Source organism: Rhinoraja longicauda, chromosome 11, assembly GCF_053455715.1.
Source record: "Rhinoraja longicauda isolate Sanriku21f chromosome 11, sRhiLon1.1, whole genome shotgun sequence".
Lineage (NCBI taxonomy): Eukaryota > Metazoa > Chordata > Chondrichthyes > Rajiformes > Arhynchobatidae > Rhinoraja > Rhinoraja longicauda.
Genome location: NC_135963.1, coordinates 51,261,852 through 51,281,734, shown reverse-complemented (window position 1 = coordinate 51,281,734; position 19,883 = coordinate 51,261,852). Strand labels below are relative to the sequence as shown.

General features: G+C 39.4%; 1 protein-coding gene across 3 annotated transcripts in view; it reads left to right on the top strand.

Moving 5' to 3' along the window:
• Nucleotides 1-19,883, top strand: part of cdc14ab (cell division cycle 14Ab) — an 83,243-nt gene that overhangs the window by 53,364 nt on the left and 9,996 nt on the right. Inside the window, exons 12-15 of one of the 3 annotated variants that reach the window (XM_078407699.1) lie at nt 2,565-2,680; nt 9,458-9,505; nt 12,811-12,936; nt 15,513-15,834. In XM_078407699.1, coding sequence (XP_078263825.1) covers nt 2,565-2,680; nt 9,458-9,505; nt 12,811-12,936; nt 15,513-15,834 — 612 coding nt within the window. The remainder of the gene's footprint in view (nt 1-2,564; nt 2,681-9,457; nt 9,506-12,810; nt 12,937-15,512; nt 15,835-19,883) is intronic. The other 2 variants (XM_078407700.1, XM_078407701.1) reach the window with 2 other exon arrangements.

Genomic DNA, 19,883 nt, shown 5'->3' with positions numbered 1-19,883 from the left:
GGTAAACGTAAGATTTGGCTCATGTCTCAAACAGTTTTATTCTTGTTTCTCAGTCTCATAATGGCTTCTTTGACTTTCATTGGGACAACTTTGGTCCTCATGTTGATAAACAGCAATAAAAGTTTCCAACGGTGATGGAAAGACTGGAGGAAAGACTAAGTGCTGAGAGCTCTCTTATACCTGCATTAAGGAGGCATTTAAACACACCTGAGCAATTACAAACACCTGTGAAGCCATGTGTCCCAAACATTATGGTGCCCTGAAATGGGGGAACTATGTATTAACACAGCTGTAATTTCTACATGGTGAAACCAAAATGTATAAAACTCCTCTAGGGATATTCTTCATTCCAGCTACCTATAACTGCCCATGCTCCTTGTTCTTGACCGAAGCCTAAATTTCCCTCTTCATCCAAGCTTCCTTACGTTTGCCTGTCTTGCCCTTCACTTTAACAAAGGTGTGCATGTCCTGAGCTCTTGTCAGCGCACCTTTAAAAACATTCCATTTTCATGACGTTCCTGTGGCTTCAAACAACCTACTCCAATCAACTTGAGCGAGTTCCTGTCTAATACCTTCAAAGTTGGCCTTGTCGCAAATTAGAATTTTATCTGAAGACACAAAAACTCAGTAACTCAGTGAGACAGGCAGCATCTCTGGAGAGAAGGGATGGGTGATGTTTTGGGTCGAGCTTTCTTCAGACTATAGAATTTTATCTCCTGACCCTGCCCTGTCTCTATCCATAACTATCTTAAACCTAATAGAACAATGGTCACTGGTCCTAGAAGGCTCATCCAGAAACATTTCATCCACATGCCCCTCCCAATTTCCTAAAACTAGATCAAGTGTTGCCCCCTCTCGTTAGGGCCCTCTACATATTGCCTGACAAAACTTTCCTGAACACATTTGACAAATTCTTCCCCAAATAAACATTTTGCACAATGACATTCCCAGTCAATATTGGAAAAGTTTAAATCCCCAACGACACCAAGCTTATTAGTCCTACAGCTGCCTGCAGTCTTCTGGCATATTTGCTCTTCTAATTCCCGTTGATTATTTGGGGGTGTGTAGTACACTCCTAACAAGGTGATCATCCTTTTTTTACTTCTCAGCTCCACCCATATAGCCTCTCCAGACGAACCATCAGTACTGTCATCTCTGACCACTGCTGTGACATTCTCCTTAATTAATAAAGCTCTTTTAAGTGTGGGTGTTTGCATGCTATCCAGTCAAAAAAAAAACTAGACATGATTACAATGAAGCCAACCACAGTGTGCAAATAAAGGATATAACATTCAGTGTAAGGTAAACGCCGATTAAAGATAGTTATGAATAATAGCTAAATGGTAGTTTAAATTTAAAGAATAGAAAAAAACAAGTTACTTCATCCTTAACTTGCAGTATTTTGAGGTTAGACAGAGAAGCAGTTTTGTACAAGCTGGACAAGTTGAGCTACACAAGGAATACAATTCAGTGAATATGCAAATTCACTTAGTTATTTAAAATGTTATCTAAATGTTGAAGGCCAATTGTAAAAACTGATTTTTTAAAAAATGTGCACATGGTTATAGAAGAATATGGATCACATGTGGGCTGAGAAGATTAATTTAACTTGACATGTCCAGTACGGACATTGAGCTGAAGGATCTGTTCCTCTGCTGTATTCTATGTTCTAGATTAACAGTAATTAAAAGCTTTCTGTACTGTAGGCATAGATGCTCGTCTGACCAAACCTAACACATAACAGTTAAGCCGAGAGAATTAATTTTTGGACAAAATTCATGATGTTCATACAAAGAACGATGGGAAAGGGTTACATTCCTCCTCCAAAAGGTTGCGATGATGGGTAATTTTCCAGACTGATATTGACGGACTTTACACTTTCCTTTTAGAGATACAGCACAGAAACAGGCCCTTCGGACCACCGAGTCTGCACCAATCCACGATCACACCATACATTATCCTACACTCACTTGGGACGATTTTACAACTTACCAAAACCACGTAACGTACAAACCTGTACCTCTTTCGAGTGTGAGAGGAAACCGGAGCACCCGGAGAAAGCCCACGCAGTCACAAAGAGCACCAGCTCCATAATGCCAATTCCCCTAGTCAGGATCAAACCCGGGTCTCTGGCACTGCAACGTAGCAACTCTACCATTGCGTCACTGTGCCTCTTTTCTCAGATAATTACATCTGAAGGAAATCTGGGTAAGGAAAATTTTGATACAAAAGGCCCATGATCTGACTGACAAAAGAGGCTCTAAATGGGATACCAGGCTCCTGCCATCTAACTATTCTTTGTACTCCACAGTTCAGCCCTTTGTATAACTGAAGCAAAACCTCATTCCTGAATCCTGACTTTCTGGGCAATATTGCAAGGGATTTGCAATTGTTATTTAAAAAAAACAATGATAGCACTGTTGAAATTGTTGGTCCAGTGTACATTTTACTCCCCCTCCTGGCCATCATTACTACCAAAATCTCAAAAACACAGCTGCAGTTGAAAAGTTTGTTAATTTGCTCGTAAAAATTTAAAGCAACATCTAATTCTATTTTTTTGAAAGAACAATTATGCTGAAAATGGATGCCCACCAACGGCAAATTATATGACTCAGGGAGATAAACTTCGTGCCTTAAAAAGTAGGAGACAACCACGATCAGCAACAACTGGAACATTAAGGTAATGCAATGTGGATGAAGCAGCAAGTGCCAATAAAATTCTTAACAGGAAATAAATGTTATGGAAATTTTTAGACACGAGTTTGAATTTATTTAATCCATATCTCGTGTTGACAGTTGAAATTGCTACTTCACCTACATCTTCATGCTTGTGGAAGTTTTTCTAGAGTTATCAAACTGTAAGTTTTGGTGTTTAAATTTTAAAGTGATCTGTTTTTTTGCATACAAAATACGTTAATAAAATATAGAGCAGTTTCTCTAATAAAGACAATGATATACCAGTTCAAATAGCTGAATTTATCTGTGACAATTTCAATATTGCATTTAGTGTACAGCACCTAAACAGGCCATTAGCTAGACTAGTCTAGCTAATATAACTACATATAGTTTTTGCCTTATTTAATTTTACCCTGTCAGCTTATCCTTCTGTTCCTTTGTTCCTCCTTCTCATATAGAACATAGAACAGTACGGCAAAGAGCAGGCCCTTTGGCCCACAATGTCTGTGCTGAACATGATGCTAAGGCCATCACATCAACCTGCACATAACCCATATCGTTCCATTCCCTGCATACCCATATGCCTATCCAAAAGTCTCTTAAATGCCACTAACGTATCTACTTCAACCACCTATCCTGGCAGTGTATTTCAGGCACTTACCACCCAGAGTGTAGTTATAAAAAAAACCTGCCCAGTATATCTCCTTTAAATTTTGCCCCTTGCACTATAAAGCTATGCCCTCTAGTATATGATTTTTTTCCATCCTGGGTAAAAGGTTCTGAATGTCTATTTAATTCTATATACTACTATCAGGTCTCCTGCAATCTTCGATAGTCCAGAAAAAGCAATCCAAGTCTGTCCAATCTCGCACCGTAGATAATACCACCAATCTAGTCAAATTTCTGGTAACCCTCCTCTGCACCTTTTCCAAAGGCACCACATACATCTTGTAATGGGGCGACCAAAACTGCACACAATGCTCCAAATGCAGCCTAACCTATAAAGCTGTATCATGGCTATCTGGCTCTTATTCTCAATGCCCTGATCTATGAAGGCAATTATACCATATGAAGAAGGATCTCGACCCAAAACGTCACCCATTCCTTCTCTCCAGAGATGCTGCCTGTCCCACTGAGTTACTCCAGCTTTTTGTGTCTATCTTTGGTTTAAAGCAGCATCTGCAGTTCCTTCTTACACAAGAATACCATATGCCCTCTTTATCTCTATCTATTTGCATTGTTATTTTCAGGGTGTTTGGACATGGACCACAAGATTTCTCTGTACATCAATGCTGTTAAGGGTCATGCCATTAATTGTATATTTTCCCTTTACATTTCACCTCCCAAAGTGCAACACCTCACACTTGCTTGGATTAAACTCCATCTGCCATTTTTTTGCCCATTTCTGTAGCTGATGAATATCTTGCCAAAAACTTTGACAGCCTTCCTCACAGTCCGCGACCCCAGCAATCTTGGTGTTATCTGCAAACTTATCAACCGACCAGTTCTGAATCCATACGACCAAGTCATCACTTATCACGTGCATCTTAATTTTCTGAGTCAGCCTACCATGGGGAACTTTATCAAATGTCTTACTTTTTTCTCATAATGTATAGACCTCAGTATATCTGCTGTTTGTAATTGTTGTTTTTTTAATCTTATCCAATAGCTTAATTTTAACAATAAACCCTAGCATTTTTTCCAAGGATAAATAGACCTGGCCGATTAAAACTTTACAGTTTATCATCTTACAACTAATATTTTTTTAAACTTTCAATTTCTCTATCATTTTGATATTATGTTGATTGGAATGTGCTGAGGTTATAATCCTATTAATTGTGTTCTTATTAAATGGCAGAGGAGCTGTACTACTAATTTATATGCTAATAATAAACAATAGACGATAGGTGCAGGAGTAGGCCCTTCGAGCCAGCACCACCATTCAATGTGATCATGGCTGATCATTCACAATCAGTACCCCGCTCCTGCCTTCTCCCCATATCCCTTGACTATCATTAAGATCTATCTAGCTCTCTCTTGAAAGCATCCAGAGAATTGGCCTCCACTGCCTTCTGAGGCAGAGAATTCCACAGATTTACAACTCTCTGACTGAAAAAGTATTTCCTTGTCTCTGTTCTAAATGGCCTACCCCTTATTCTTAAACTGTGGCCCCTTGTTCTGGACTCCCCCAACATTGGGAACATGTTTCCTGCCTCTAACGTGTCCAATCCCTTAATAATCTTATATATTTCAATAAGATCCCCTCTCATCCTTCTAAATTCCAGTGTAAATAAGCCAAGTCGCTCCAGTATTTCAACATACGACAGCCCCGCCATTCCGGGAATTAATCTAGTGAACCTATGCTGCACGCCCTCAATAGCAAGTATGTCCTTCCTCAAATTTGGAGACCAAAACTGCACACAGTACTCCAGGAGCGGACTCACCAGGGCCCTGTACAACTGCAGAAGGACCTCTTTGCTCGTATACTCAACTCCTCTTGTCATAAAGATAATAATCTGCCTTTCTGTTCTTACCACCAAAGTGGATAACCTCACATTTATCCACATTAAACTGCATCTGCCATGCATCTGCCCACTCACACAACCTGTCCAAGTCACCTTGCATCCTCATAGCATCCTCATCATAGTTCACACTGCCATCCAGCTTTGCGTCATCTGCAAATTTGCTAATGTTACTTTTAATCCCTTCATCTAAGTCATTAATGTATATTGTAAATAGCTGTGGTCCCAGCACCGAGCCTTGCGGTACCCCACTAGTACTGCCATTCTGAACGGGAACAGTCAATCCCTACTCTTTGTTTCCTGTCTGCCAACCAATTTTCTATCCATGTCAGCACCCTACCCCCAATACCATGTGCTCTAATCTTGCCCACTAATCTCCTATGTGGGACCTTATCAAAGGCTTTCTGAAAGTCCAGGTACACGACATCCTTTGGCTCTCCCTTGTCCATTTTCCTAGTTACATCCTCAAAAAATTCCAGAAGATTAGTCAAGCATGATTTCCCCTTCGTAAATCCATGCTGACTCAGAACGATCCTGTTACAGCTATCCAAATGTCATATCATATATATACAGCGCAGAAACAGGCCTTTTCGGCCCACCAAGTCCGCACCGCCCAGCGATCCCCGCACATTAACACTATCCTACACCCACTAGGGACAATTTTTCCATTTACCCAGTCAATTAACCTACATACCTGTACATCTTTGGAGTGTGGGAGGAAACCGAAGATCTCGGAGAAAACCCACGCAGGTCACGGGGAGAACGTACAAACTCCTTACAGTGCAGCACCCGTAGTCAGGATCGAACCTGAGTCTTCGGCGCTGCATTCGCTGTAAAGCAGCAACTCTACCGCTGCGCTACCGTGCCGCCCTTCTTCTTTTATAGTTGACTCCAGCATCTTCCCCACCACTGATGTCAGGCTAACTGGTCTATAATTTCCCGTTTTCTCTCTCCCTCCTTTCTTAAAATTAGTTTGAATTCTGCAGTATACAAATACACAGAAATATATATTTTGTCCCATTATAATGGTGCTGCTGTAGTCCTCGCCTCAAATTTGGTCATTGGTTTATGTTCCCACTCTTGTGCCAACATCTTTTGAGCATCCTGCCTTGTTCCACTCTTCATGCCTCTAATTAAGATACTAGTTCTTTTACTATCCATCTATCTCACCAAATTTCTGAGCAATTTTCCCCTGCATTTGATATTGTTTCCTTCCTTTTTACCTGAGCCTCTGTGCTGAGCAACTTATCTTTAGTCATCCATTTTTTTAAACTACCTCTTTCCTATTGTACGTTCATGCTCGTCTTTCTGCCTTAAAATTCTTTGCCATAGTTGACAGCTCAATTTCTCCTCCAATGTTATCAGAACTAGGTGGAACTGTTCTTGCTGACTTCTATGGTTTAATTATTAAAATGTAACCAGCAAATCCCCAGACTAGCTTATCTTCCCGATTTTCCTTCCCTACCTGCTCTTGTCGTCCCTGCCTACTCTCACTCCCCCCACCAAACAAATCTCAGGAAATGGTCTGAAGCTGAGTAAGATTGTTTTCATCCTTGGTGATGACATAGCAGAGTTTGTGATCACGTGCTTCTTCATGTAGAAACAAAGAACTGCAGATGCTGGTTAATACACAAAAGGACACAAAGTACTGGAGTAACTCAGCAGGTCAGGAGAACATGGATCGGTGATGTTTCGGGCCAAGATCCTTCTTCTGACTTGGATGCAGCCTGACCTGATGAGTTACCCCAGCACTTTGTGTCCTTTTTGTATATTAACCATCATCTGCAGTTCTTTATTTCAATTACATACAATGAAAGTACGTCCTGAGTCAGAGGAAGGACCTGAAACATCACCTATCCATATTCTCCAGAAATGCTGCTTGACCTGCTGAGTTACTCCAGCACTTTGTGTCCTCGCGTGTTTCATCGGTTAGATCATACATTTTCAATTCCATAAAATCATCCAGGTTCACCTGTGCTTTGATCATTTTAACTTTGCAGTTTGTTCACTCGCCCCCTTTATCTTCTAGGTTTGTGCTCCTCCAATTCTGGCTTCAAATTCTCAACTTTAATTGCTCTGCAATGTTGCCACTTATCTTCACCCAAAGCTTCAAAATTCTCTCCCTAAAACTCTCTGTCTTTCAACCTTTCTTTTTTAAGATGCTCCTTCAAATTCCAAACCTTTGGTCATTTATTCTTGACTCTGTATTTTGTTGTCGGTTTGCTCACTTCCTCATTTATTAAGTGTCTTGTGTCATTCAATTATATTTAAAGATACCATAAAAATGTTGTTATAGTAGTAGCAGAGAAGAAATTGTGCTGTAATGTTGTATCATTTCCACTGGTCTCGTGTAGTAGTTCACGGATATGATTTGTCTTTGGCTTTATTTTTCTGCACTTTTCATTCCCCCTGATTTTAATTACTTGTATAACACTGGCAAACTATTTATGATCAAGGATGAATTAGTCACTGCCCATAGAGATTTAGTGATTTCCTGGACACACCAACCTGCAAGAAATTTTCAACTTTGGTAGTTGCCATACTGCAATTTAAGGTAATGCTCAGCATCAAATATAGTCTACCCCTCCGTTGTAGCAGTTAGGGTGACAGAAATTCGCAATTATGGAATTTACAAATCACTACCAAACAAATTGAGATGCAAATAAATAAACATCATGTATACAAACAATTGAGCTAGTTTACCAAACTGACTGAGCAGCCGTACACAATGAAGAATGTTGCTGGAGGGTCAACCAGGAAATAATGATAAAGATTTATCATTCATTACAGAAAAAAAAAAAAAGATTAGATAAAAACGGAATTGCAATAAAAACAGAAATCAAAAGCTATACATTTAAAAAAAATAATGTTCAGCACATTATACAAATTTTGAATTGGTATGACATTGAAATAGTTGTAAAAACTGGCAGTACACGGTAAAAGGGAATATGTACCAGTAGATTCTTATGCTTATTCTATAATCCACTTATTGTACAGGACCTAACATACTAACTCATATTTCCTTGCCCAAGATTGTTTAGTCTACATGTTGCTGAGAATCAACGCATTTGGCTATTTTTAGTGTTTGATGTACATAGTCATAAAAGTGAATAATGCTGCTTAATTCATTATCCTTAGCGAGGGAATGAACTGTCTTCCTTATTTACTTTACTGAAATCACGTCCTCAAATTATTATAGTTTTGTACGGCTGCAATATGATTTCATGACTTTTATACTCGGTGCTTAGCCTGATGAAGGCAAACTTCCTTTGCCACCAATCTACTTGTACCCCTGCATTCCCAATCTCGTTGTACCCCTGTACAATGACAATAAAGATATATTGTATTGTATTGTATTGTGTTGCCACTTTTTAGGAGCTATGGACTTGCACTGCAAGATCCATCTCTACATCAATGCCCCTGAGGGTCCTGCCATTAATTGTATACTTTCCTCGTGTATTTGACCTTCCAAAGTGCCACATCTCACAGTTGACTGGATAAAACCCCATCTGCCATTTCTCTGCCCATTTTTCTATCTGATCTACATTCTGCTGAATCCTTTGACAGCCTTTCTCACAATCTGCATCTTTGCCAATGTTTGCATCATCTACAAATCAGCCCACCTAGGTTTTCATCCACAAACAGGTCAGAGTACTGATCTCTGCAGAACATAGTTACTGGCCTCCAGTCAGAATAACATCTTCCCACTACGACACTCTGTCTTCTATGTCCAAGCCTATTTTGAATCCAATCTATCAAGTCTCTGGTCATTGTTTTTTTAATAAAAAATGCAGTAATTGCACAAAAAGAAACTGTTAATTTACAAAAAAAACAAACATTAGTTCACTAATGTCTAGTCTTTTATCTTCCTCATGTAGGGTTGCACTTTAGTTTTTAGAAATAATCAAGTTGCAATTTGCATAATGAAGTACAATTGAAATGGAAAGAATGATGTCATTCTTTATCATTAACCTATTTGTTAATGTTTCTTCAAAGGGAATGAATACGAATTGCAGGGATCATAGAAGTTTTTCAGTATATTTTGAAAGCTGATTACATTAATGTAGTTAAGGATTTTGGAGAGACTAATGATCTGCTGTTTTCATTTCCTGTCTGCAAAAAATAAACCTGGAAGAAAGCAATGTCATCTTTACATGGATGAGGCTTTATGCATGTTCAGTATTCTAAACATGGATTAAAATATAAACGAACAATTGGTATTTAATAAGTTAATTATAGTAAGGTTTGTTATTTTAAAGGTTAGAAGATATGAAAATTCATTCAAGATCGCCATCGCAACCCTTCAGGTAATTATTTATATTTATAGTCTTTCAGGCTTAATTACATTATTAAATAACAGATAAAGATGAAACTGAGCTAGTTTTGAACAATACTGCACATTTTAAATCCCTAAAAGCATTTGAATAATTGGGCACCGATGGTAGTTGAATTCTAGTGATTCTACTCATTATAGAAGTATACCTTTTTTACTTTTTTTGCAATATTTGCAAGTTACATTTTAGGAAAAGCGAACACCTGTTTCAAGTCTGCCAACCAAATCTCGATGCACAGTTTCCATATGGTATGGTATCAGATCTAAATTTAGAGGTAATTTGAATCCTTTCTACGGTAAATGACACAAGGATGAAAATCTAATCCTGACTTTGAGTCACTGCAATGTTGAATTCACATTTTTTTTTAAAAAGGGGGTTACAGGAATATTGAGTTATAATATTGGGTTGAAGACACAGCTTTTAGGGGAAGGGTCTTCAGTCATTCAAGGCCTAAGCACTGCAATTTCCAGCCTAAATATCTCAAATAGGCACAAAATGCTGGAGTAGCTCTGCTTTTTAAGATACATCTCAAATTTTCTTTCTGGAGCTATGGTTACCAATGGTGAAGCACAAAGAAAGAAGCCAAAAATGCTCGACATTGAATTTCTTTCAAAAAAAGTTAGAGAAAAGTCAAAACATAATGAGATCAAGGTTTTGGTGGGCTGGGAACACTATAGATGAAAACAGACCAATGAAGGCAAATTAAGGGGATACCAAAAGAATGGATACGAGCTCTCATTTTGACTTGATCACATGTCAAAGAGTCTGGCTTTTAACATGTCAAAGAGTCTGTCTAAATTTTTAACTAGAATTCACTATGTAAAGTGTCGTTTGATTGGAAATTACTACTTGATTCTGCAGGTTTTCTGTTTCTTGATTCTGCAGATTATTATTGTCCACCTAAAATTGTCACTACCTGACTTTCTTGCTGGTAATAAAATATTTGTTATGTGGTTCAATCATTCTATGTAGATCTTGATATGATTTATTTAATCTAACCTCTACATTTTAAAAATACCAAACTATTTTGATTTGTCAAAAGCCTTGATTTTACATAATTGTACCTAGGTAGTTAGGAAAACCTGCCCACGAAAAGATTCTGTATATGGTGACAGCAACTGATGAAGGCCTTAGAAAAACTGAAATGGTTAGTTTTCCAAAAGAAGTCCACTTGTGTCGCTAGTCTTACTGTAAAAATGGGACCAAAGACATGATGCTCAGAAAGGTGTGTTTCTTTCACCTGTTCGTTGGAATCTGTGTTATTGATTGCACTTCCCTTCAACCTTCTCAGGCAGGTTTGTACGGGTTTGATTCTAGTTTGATCTGGATATCTCCAATAATCTTGGCCTGACACTTATGAACTCTCACAGATCTATCATTATCTCCACTTCTGGTGGATATTGCCAAGCTAGAGCATACAGATTTGTCACCATCATGCATAAAATGTCTTGGATTCCCATCCAGAGAAAAGTTGCAGAGTGGCATATTAACATCAGAATACAAGTTCTGATTTCCTATTGATTTCCCTTTGCAGAATCTTCCTCCTTACCAGTGACTCCATCTTTCTCTGGTCACCCTGGCCCAAGCCATGTTATCTCGATGTAATCCTGAACAGAGTCTAGGCATTGTTGATTTTTAGCTCCTTTACCACTGAAATCCTTGTACAATCTTTGGACTCAACTCTTCTAATAGCTGCCTTGATTTCTGCACAATGCCAATTCTCCCTTTTTATTCTTCAACCAAAAGCCCCAACCTTTCCTATCCTTCACAGGCTTTCAGTTTCCTGCCATTTTAATTCCACAGTTCGCATTTTAAACCTTAAGCCTTCCTGAGACCTATTCTCACCCAGGCTGAACCTCGCCAGCCCAGTAACTGTTTGATTGTGGTTTTCTCATCTTACTTGCCCAATTGGAGTATGCCCAACATTTCTTTTGGTTATGCTATTGTGAATGTTTTGCTGTATCTCTCAAACATCTCACCATGTCAAAATCTTATGAGCGCCAATATCTTGAGCATATTTTCTGAAAATCTGGAATATTTTTCATCATGTCTAGCATTATCTCTTTAATGTGATAATTCAAAACAACATTTGCATATTTTCATTTGTAACAAGACTTGAGAACTGGAATTTTAAAATTTGCTTTGCTTTTAACTAGGGACTGTGTAGGTAAATCCCCCCCCCCCCCAAAATGTTTCTCTTCTTCCTTATCCTCATCCCTAGTGCAGGATAAACTGGTGTATGGGTGATCGTTGCTCAGCGTGGACTTGGTGGGCCAAAGGGCCTGTTTCCACACTGTATCTTTAAACTAAACTAAACTAAACTTGGAATAATTAATTTCCTGCATTCCATGGTGTTCTTTTATACCATGATTCAATGAGGATTTGCCACTTGTCTGATTTTATTTTTTGTTAAATCAGAATATATAGAACACTGGCAGGCCTCTGGAGAATGTGGTAATTTCTTGCCCTCATCTGTTGTCCAGGATTTGAAAGAGGAAATTCCCCGAGTCTTGTACAGTGCTTTTCATGACTTAAAGAAGCCCTTTGAAACATTTTGGGGCAATGTAAATTTCAGAAGTGTGGTCATCCTTGTAATACTGGAAACGTGGCAGCCAGACGATACAGAAGCCAAAAGCATGTACCATCCGATTCAAAAACAACTTCTTCCCTACTGTTGTAAGAATCGTGAATGGACCTCTCATAAACTAATAATGCATTCGCAATCTCCCAATCTACCTTGTGGCGGCCCTTGGATTTTTTGTTTATCTGCAATTTCTTTGCAGCTGTAATACTGTACTGCACTACCTGTTACTCTTGTGTAGGGTTTTATTGTACAGAATGATTTGCCTGGATAGCACGCAAAACAAAGTTTTCACTGTATCTTGGTACACATGACAATAGTAAACCAATATCAGATTCAGGCCCACAAACTGTGGGATAATTGGACTGATTATTTAAATTTATTTCTAAAGAAGCAAATCATTATGAAAAATTATTGGTTCACTGTAATCTAAAAATCCTATTGACTTTCAAAGTGAAATTAATTTAGAGAATTCTAATTCTTTACAATTAATTGATTTTGCACATTAATTACCACAACTAATAAAATGACCTTTAATGGGAGGAAAATTGTGTCTTGTTGTGGCTCCTTGATTTCAACAATTGTGTAACGGCTGTCGGATTTAGAAAACAAATGCAATGAATCACATGGAAAATATTTTTGTTTATGATCTGCTATTGTAATTTAAGCAAATTTAATTGTGGCAATATTTTAACAGGATCAATTATTCAAGTACTGGGCAAGGATCAATGTCACCTCTGAAAACATCAAAGATATCAATTGCTTCTGCAAGTCCAAGGAGAATTAGCAGATGCCCCTCGCCCTTAAACAGTAATAACAAAAGGTGAAGCTTTTTTGTATTTTTAATAAGATAATAATGTCTGAAAAATCATAATTTAATTACATAAACACACAAGCTAAAGACATTATTGTTGTTCCCTCATCAAAACATGGGTAAATTTACTGGGCATGTAAGTTGACTTTTAAAAATTTACCTACTTTTTATTAACATGGAATATACATACCATTGGATTATTCAAATGACAAAGATTAGACTAAATTGCAGAAAAAGTTCATATTTAATTGCTGTTTTATTTTATATAATCGACTCAGATAGTTGTTATAATGATGGATGCTGTTTATTGCTCGAGTTTCTCAGACCTGGAAGGGTAGTGAAGTAAAGATTTGGGAAGCCAGAAAATCTTTCTTTGTTTCTATCAAATGTCTCAAATTTATACCGGATCAGTTGGGCTACAAGGGACCAAATACCATATTGACGACCCTTATCAAGGCTCACATTGAGTTTGGCTACATTGGCTGAACTACCAAGAGTACTTGGATTTGTTTTTAAGTAAATGAAGAATGGTGCATGTATTTGTAATTCAGATTTGTCTGAGGGTATTGTGGCAAATTTACCCATTCAAACGAACATAGTGGCTTTTTTGTAAGTGGCTGAAACCCTGCTTTCTCAAGGTCAGTTTATTGTCACATGTACCAATTAAGATACAGTGAAATTCAAATTACCATACAGCCATACAAAAAAAACCAATAAGACACAACTACATAAAAGTTGACATAAATATCCACCACAGTGGATTCCCCACGTTCCTCACTGTGATGGAAGGCAATGAAGTCCAATCTTCCTCTTTTATTCTCCCACGGTCGGGGCATTCGAACCATCCGCAGTTGGGGTGTCGAAGCCTCCGTGTCGGGGCGATCGTAGCTCCCGCGTCAAGGCGGTTGAAGCTCCTGCGGCTTGGAGTTCCCAAAGTCGGTCTCTGACCAGAGACCACGAGCTCCGTGATGTTATAATCCCGCAGACTCCCGTGGTGGAGCTCTCGAAATTGGTCTCCAGCAAAGGCTGCCAACTCCTCGATGCGGACGGAGATACGATACGGAAATAAATCGCATCTCCTTTGAGGTAAAAGATTTAAAAAAGTTTCCCCCAATTCCCCCTCCCCCCCACATAAAACAAGCTAAAGAACACTAAAAGCATACATTTAACACATACAAACAAACAACAAAAGAAGGAAGGGACGGACAGACTGTTGGCGAGGCAGTCATTGCTGGTGCCACCCGGTGGAGACTCAGTTCTTATCCAAGGACAGAGGAATTGTCGAAATGAAATAGAAAGATCAATTGATGGGCCCTGCCTCTACCAAGACCTTCAGTGGTCTGATTTTCCATTTTGCAGTCTCTCGTTTGACTGCATAAATATGTTTATTGAAAATGTATGTAAACACTCTGAATTAATATCATACAAAACTTTGGATGTGGAGTTCAGTTTTTGCTTCATAATGAAACCACTTCTGAAAATTCTTCATGAATCATGTTTATTGAATCTATCATGGGTAACATTCTGTATTTTAATCTTTTGCAAGGCTTATTTTTGGAAGGCTTAGATATTTAACTTTATCTTTTTGAGAAACTGCTGATAAATGCCAAGCAATTAATGTAACCTAACAGGCCCTCGAAGATTTCAATTTTTGTTTTCTGTTTGTTATTAAGTTTATTACCATTTCTATCCCCTCTAGTACCATGTTCTAGTTAACCTGATTTGGGTGTTCTTGAATAGTCAAGAATTGAATAGTCAATAGAATTTGAACAACATATTGTAGCCTTGGTTTTCCAGTGTGGTGCACCGAGGTGGCACAGTGGCGCAATGGTAGAGTTGCTGCCTTACAGTGCTAGAGACCCGGGTTCGATCCTGATTGCGGGTGCTGTCTGTACAGAGTTCATTCTCCCTGTGACCGTGTGGGTTTTCTCCGGGTGCTCCAGTTTCCTCCCACACTCCAAAGACATGCAGGTTTATAGGATAATTGGCTTCTACTATGTCTCTACTATGTAGGGGATCGTTGGTTGGCGTGGATTCGGTGGGCTGAAGGGCCTGCTTCCATGCTGTATCTCCAAACAAAGATGCAGAATTTGAAGTGTTCATCACCTCATAGTTTGTTGTTCTACTAAATATAAGTGAATTAATCTTTTTGGTGAGCATTAAGCAAAAATTCCCAAAATAATCATTTTTAGAGCATGGTTTTTTTAATTTCTAAGCATTTATTTTTCCATTGTGTTGCATTGCAAGTTGCAACATTTCTTGCTGGGAGATGGATCTTTGACCAACCGAAGATCATGTTAATTCGTGAATGGCTGTCATTGTCTTTCTTCTAGAACATCTAGTATGTGTTGTCATAATGTGATATTTGAAATGGTAAGATTTAACAGCTAAAAATGTTTGTCACAAAGTTATTGAATTTGATTACAGCTGTGGGATTAAAATGTTGAATATTTTTACACCATTTTTTAGCATTTAAAGGATATTTTTGATAAATTTTTCATGTGTGAATGCTTTTGTTTTGTTTCATCTTAATTGTTTTCCATGTGCATTATGTCCTGTTTCCCCATTGTCTGTTTCCCATTTAGCTTCTCCATAAACTCCAGGCTAGGCAGTTCACTAGGGAATCTGAATGCTGCCCCTGATGAACCTGACAACATCATGACATCAACTCCTAGGTCAAGTTTTGCAGCTGGTTATTCCACCAACCAGCCGTATAGCAACTCGCAGATTCCTGCGAGATTTTACCAAGAACTGAATAACAACAACTACTACAGCAAATGCAACAGTGGCACTACCTGCACTATCCCCATCAATCCTTGTTCCCGTCCGAAGGACGATTACATCTGTAGACCCACCTACGGTGGCCTCAGTCCTGGCACCATGCGATACCTAAGTCGCTCGCATCCCGTAAGTTTACATGCATTTGTGCTTTACAAGCGGTCATAAAAGATTTTTATTGTTTTTCCATTTATTGAGGTAAAATGGCATCTTGTATGTAGAGTAGCTAAAATAGTGCTCTTCGCTTTGAATTTTAATTTACTGATAAAAATGTGCTCATTTATCAGAATTTAATTTTTTTTAATCATAATTGCCGTGTGACTACCGCAGAATTGAGCTCCACTGGGATGCCATTGAAGTCAAATACTTGATTAAAACGTTATGTCAAGCAACCTCGCACAAAGGTGAGAAGCAGTCACCTGAAATCCATCCAAATCTGTGTCAGTAAAGGACTGATGCTTTACAGATGATATGACTCAAGATTTAGGGTGGTTTGAATTAAGAATTAATCATCTGACTTCCCAAACATTATATTCTGCACTGCTTATTGCAATTGACTTTTTCATGAATTTTATTTCAGATCTTGTCTTTAACAAAAGAGAATAATTTTAAGATAAATTAAATTATATTTACCCTTTTAAATAATGTACCAGCTGACAGTGTAGATATAATAAACTGCAGGTGTTGATTTGCCAATATTAATCATAATCATAATAGTACTTTATTAGTCAAGTATGTTTTGCAACATACGAGGAATTTGATTTGCCATACAGTCAAACCAATAAAGAGCAACATGACACCCAAATAATCTTTTAGCATAAACATCCACCACAGCGACTCCCCACATTCCTCACTGTGATGGAAGGCAAAAAAAGTTCAATCTTCCCTTCTTTGTACTCCCGCGGTCGGGGCACTCTGAACCTTCCGTTGTCGGGACGATCTTGGCTCCCGCAGCCGGTGGTTGAGCCCTCGGTGTCGGGGCGATCAGGCCCTGGCTCGGGGCTAGTCAAACCTTCTGCGACTTTGGAGCTTCCCGACATCAGTCTCTACCCAAGACTGCGAGCTCGATGTTGAAATCCGCAGGCCTCAGTTGGAGCGTCCATCCTAGACAAGGGATCGCGGGCTCCGATGGTAAGTCCATGGCCCCGCGGTGGGGCTCAAAATCAGTCTCGAGCAAGTCTTCCAGCTCCATGATGTTAGGCCGCAGAGCGACCGGAGATACGATCTGGAAAACAATCGCATCTCCGGCAAGGTAAGAGATTGAATAAAGTTTCCCCCGACCCCTCTCCCCATCCCCAACCCTCCACATAAAACAAACCAGAGAACATTAACACAAGCTTTTTAAACACTAAAAATAACAAAAAAGACAGACAGACTGTTGGCGAGGCTGCCATCGCTGAGGGTGCCACCCGGTACAAAGGCACAAAGCACTGAAGTAACTCAGCAGGTCAGGGAGAATCTCTGGAGAACATGGATAGGCGCCGTTTCTGATCTGAAGAAGGATTTCAACAACCTTGCCTATTCATGTTCCATAGAAATACTGCCTGGTTGCTCTAGCACTTTGTGCCTTTTTTTTTTACAGCAAGTCATGTTAGCCCTCCTTTTATCTCTACTTAAATAACTGTGATGTTTGTGTGTATGGCCTACCCCAAACCTGCATTACATAATTGACTTTCAGGACTGATGATCAAGCAAGAAGGTGTAAATGTGCTAACCATATGCAAATAGCATTACGGAAACCCACATTATGAGGGGGGGGGAGAATTTCTCTTCCATTAAATTGTAATTTTACCATGTTTAGCTGTCACCTGCAGATGAATTTCCGATCAAAGAACAATGCGACATGCATTCAAGAAACCTGGCTAACAGTGTCACATGTAAAACAGTACACGAATCTTCGTTTAACTCCTTCAGTCTGCTGGAATGCCTTAATATGCCAACCACTTTCCCCACCGCCTTCCATGTTATTATCCTGAAACATTGAAGGTAGTTTATCAATTCATGATAGTCCATCTGTGGAAAACTGTTCCCAAGGTTAAATACATTACTCCAGATCAAACTATAAGCAGTAGTTAACTGCAGGAAAGTCTTGTAGATGTTATTTGTGTTCTTGTTTGCATCATGTTTTTTTTACAACCTCATTAATTTTTAATCCTGAAAAAAGAAATGCATTATGTAAATGTACTGAAGTCTTCATGAGTACAATGATCTCCTTAAGGTATAAAACCCATTGCTTGGTAATTCAGTTTATCATCATTTTAAGCAGTAGATGTTTTCCACAGAAACAAAATTCTACTTACTAATATGGCATTGAGTAATCTTTTAAAGTGCTATTTATAAAGCACTTTGCTATGTATTAGACAATAGACAATAGACAATAGGTGCAGGAGTAGGCCATTCAGCCCTTCGAGCCAGCACCGCCATTCAATGCGATCATGGCTGATCACTCTCAATCAGTACCCCGTTCCTGCCTTCTCCCCATACCCCCTCACTCCGCTATCCTTAAGAGCTCTATCCAGCTCTCTCTTGAAAGCATCCAACGAACTGGCCTCCACTGCCTTCTGAGGCACAGAATTCCACACCTTCACCACTCTCTGACTGAAAAAGTTCTTCCTCATCTCCGTTCTAAATGGCCTACCCCTTATTCTTAAACTGTGGCCCCTTGTTCTGGACTCCCCCAACATTAGGAACAAGTTTCCTGCCTCTAATGTGTCCAATCCCCTAATTATCTTATATGTTTCAATAAGGTCCCCCCTCATCCTTCTAAATTCCAGTGTATACAAGCCTAATTGCTCCAGCCTTTCAACATACGACAGTCCCGCCATTCCGGGAATTAACCTAGTGAACCTACGCTGCACGCCCTCAATAGCAAGAATATCCTTCCTCAAATTTGGAGACCAAAACTGCACACAGTACTCCAGGTGCGGTCTCACCAGGGCCCGGTACAACTGTAGAAGGACCTCTTTGTTCCTATACTCAACTCCTCTTGTTACGAAGGCCAACATTCCATTGGCTTTCTTCACTGCCTGCTGTACCTGCATGCTTCCTTTCAGTGACTGATGCACTAGGACACCCAGATCTCGTTGAACATCCCCTCTTCCTAACTTGACACCATTCAGATAATAATCTGCCTTTCTATTCTTACTTCCAAAGTGAATAACCTCACACTTATCTACATTAAACTGCATCTGCCATGTATCCACCCACTCACACAACCTGTCCAAGTCACCCTGCAGCCTGCAGCCTTATTGCATCTTCCACACAATTCACACTACCCCCCAGCTTAGTATCATCTGCAAATTTGCTAATGGTACTTTTAATCCCTTCATCTAAGTCATTAATGTATATCATAAATAGCTGGGGTCCCAGCACCGAACCTTGCGGTACCCCATTGGTCACTGCCTGCCATTCCGAAAGGGACCCATTTATCCCCACTCTTTGCTTTCTGTCTGTCAACCAATTTTCTATCCAAGTCAGTACCCTACCCCCAATTCCCCTGCTTCTGTCTTCAAGGGACCCACATTTGCCTTGACTATTTTTTTCCTCTTCACGTACCTAAAAAAACTTTTGCTATCCTCCTTTATATTATTGGCTAGTTTACCCTCGTACCTCATCTTTTCTCCCCGTATTGCCTTTTTAGTTAACTTTTGTTGCTCTTTAAAAGAGTCCCAATCCTCTGTCTTCCCACTTCTCTTTGCTATGTTATACTTCCTTTCCTTAATTTTTATGCTGTCCTTGACTTCCCTTGTCAGCCACAGGTGTCTCTTACTCCCCTTAGAGTCTTTCCGCCTCTTTGGGATAAATTGGTCCTGCAACCTCTGCATTATTCCCAGGAATACCTGCCATTGCTGTTCTACCGTCTTCCCTGCAAGGGCCTCCTTCCAGTCAATTTTGGCCAGCTCCTGCCTCATGCCTCTGTAATCCCCTTTGCTATACTGTAATACTGACACTTCCGATTTTCCCTTCTGCCTTTCCATTTGCAGAGTAAAACTTATCATGTTGTGATCACTGCCTCCTAATGGCTCTTTTACCTCTAGTCCCCTTATCAGATCAGGACCATTACACAACACTAAATCCAGAATTGCCTTCTCCCTGGTAGGCTCCAGTACAAGCTGTTCTAAGAATCCATCTCGAAGGCACTCTACAAACTCTCTTTCCTGGGGTCCATTTCCAACCTG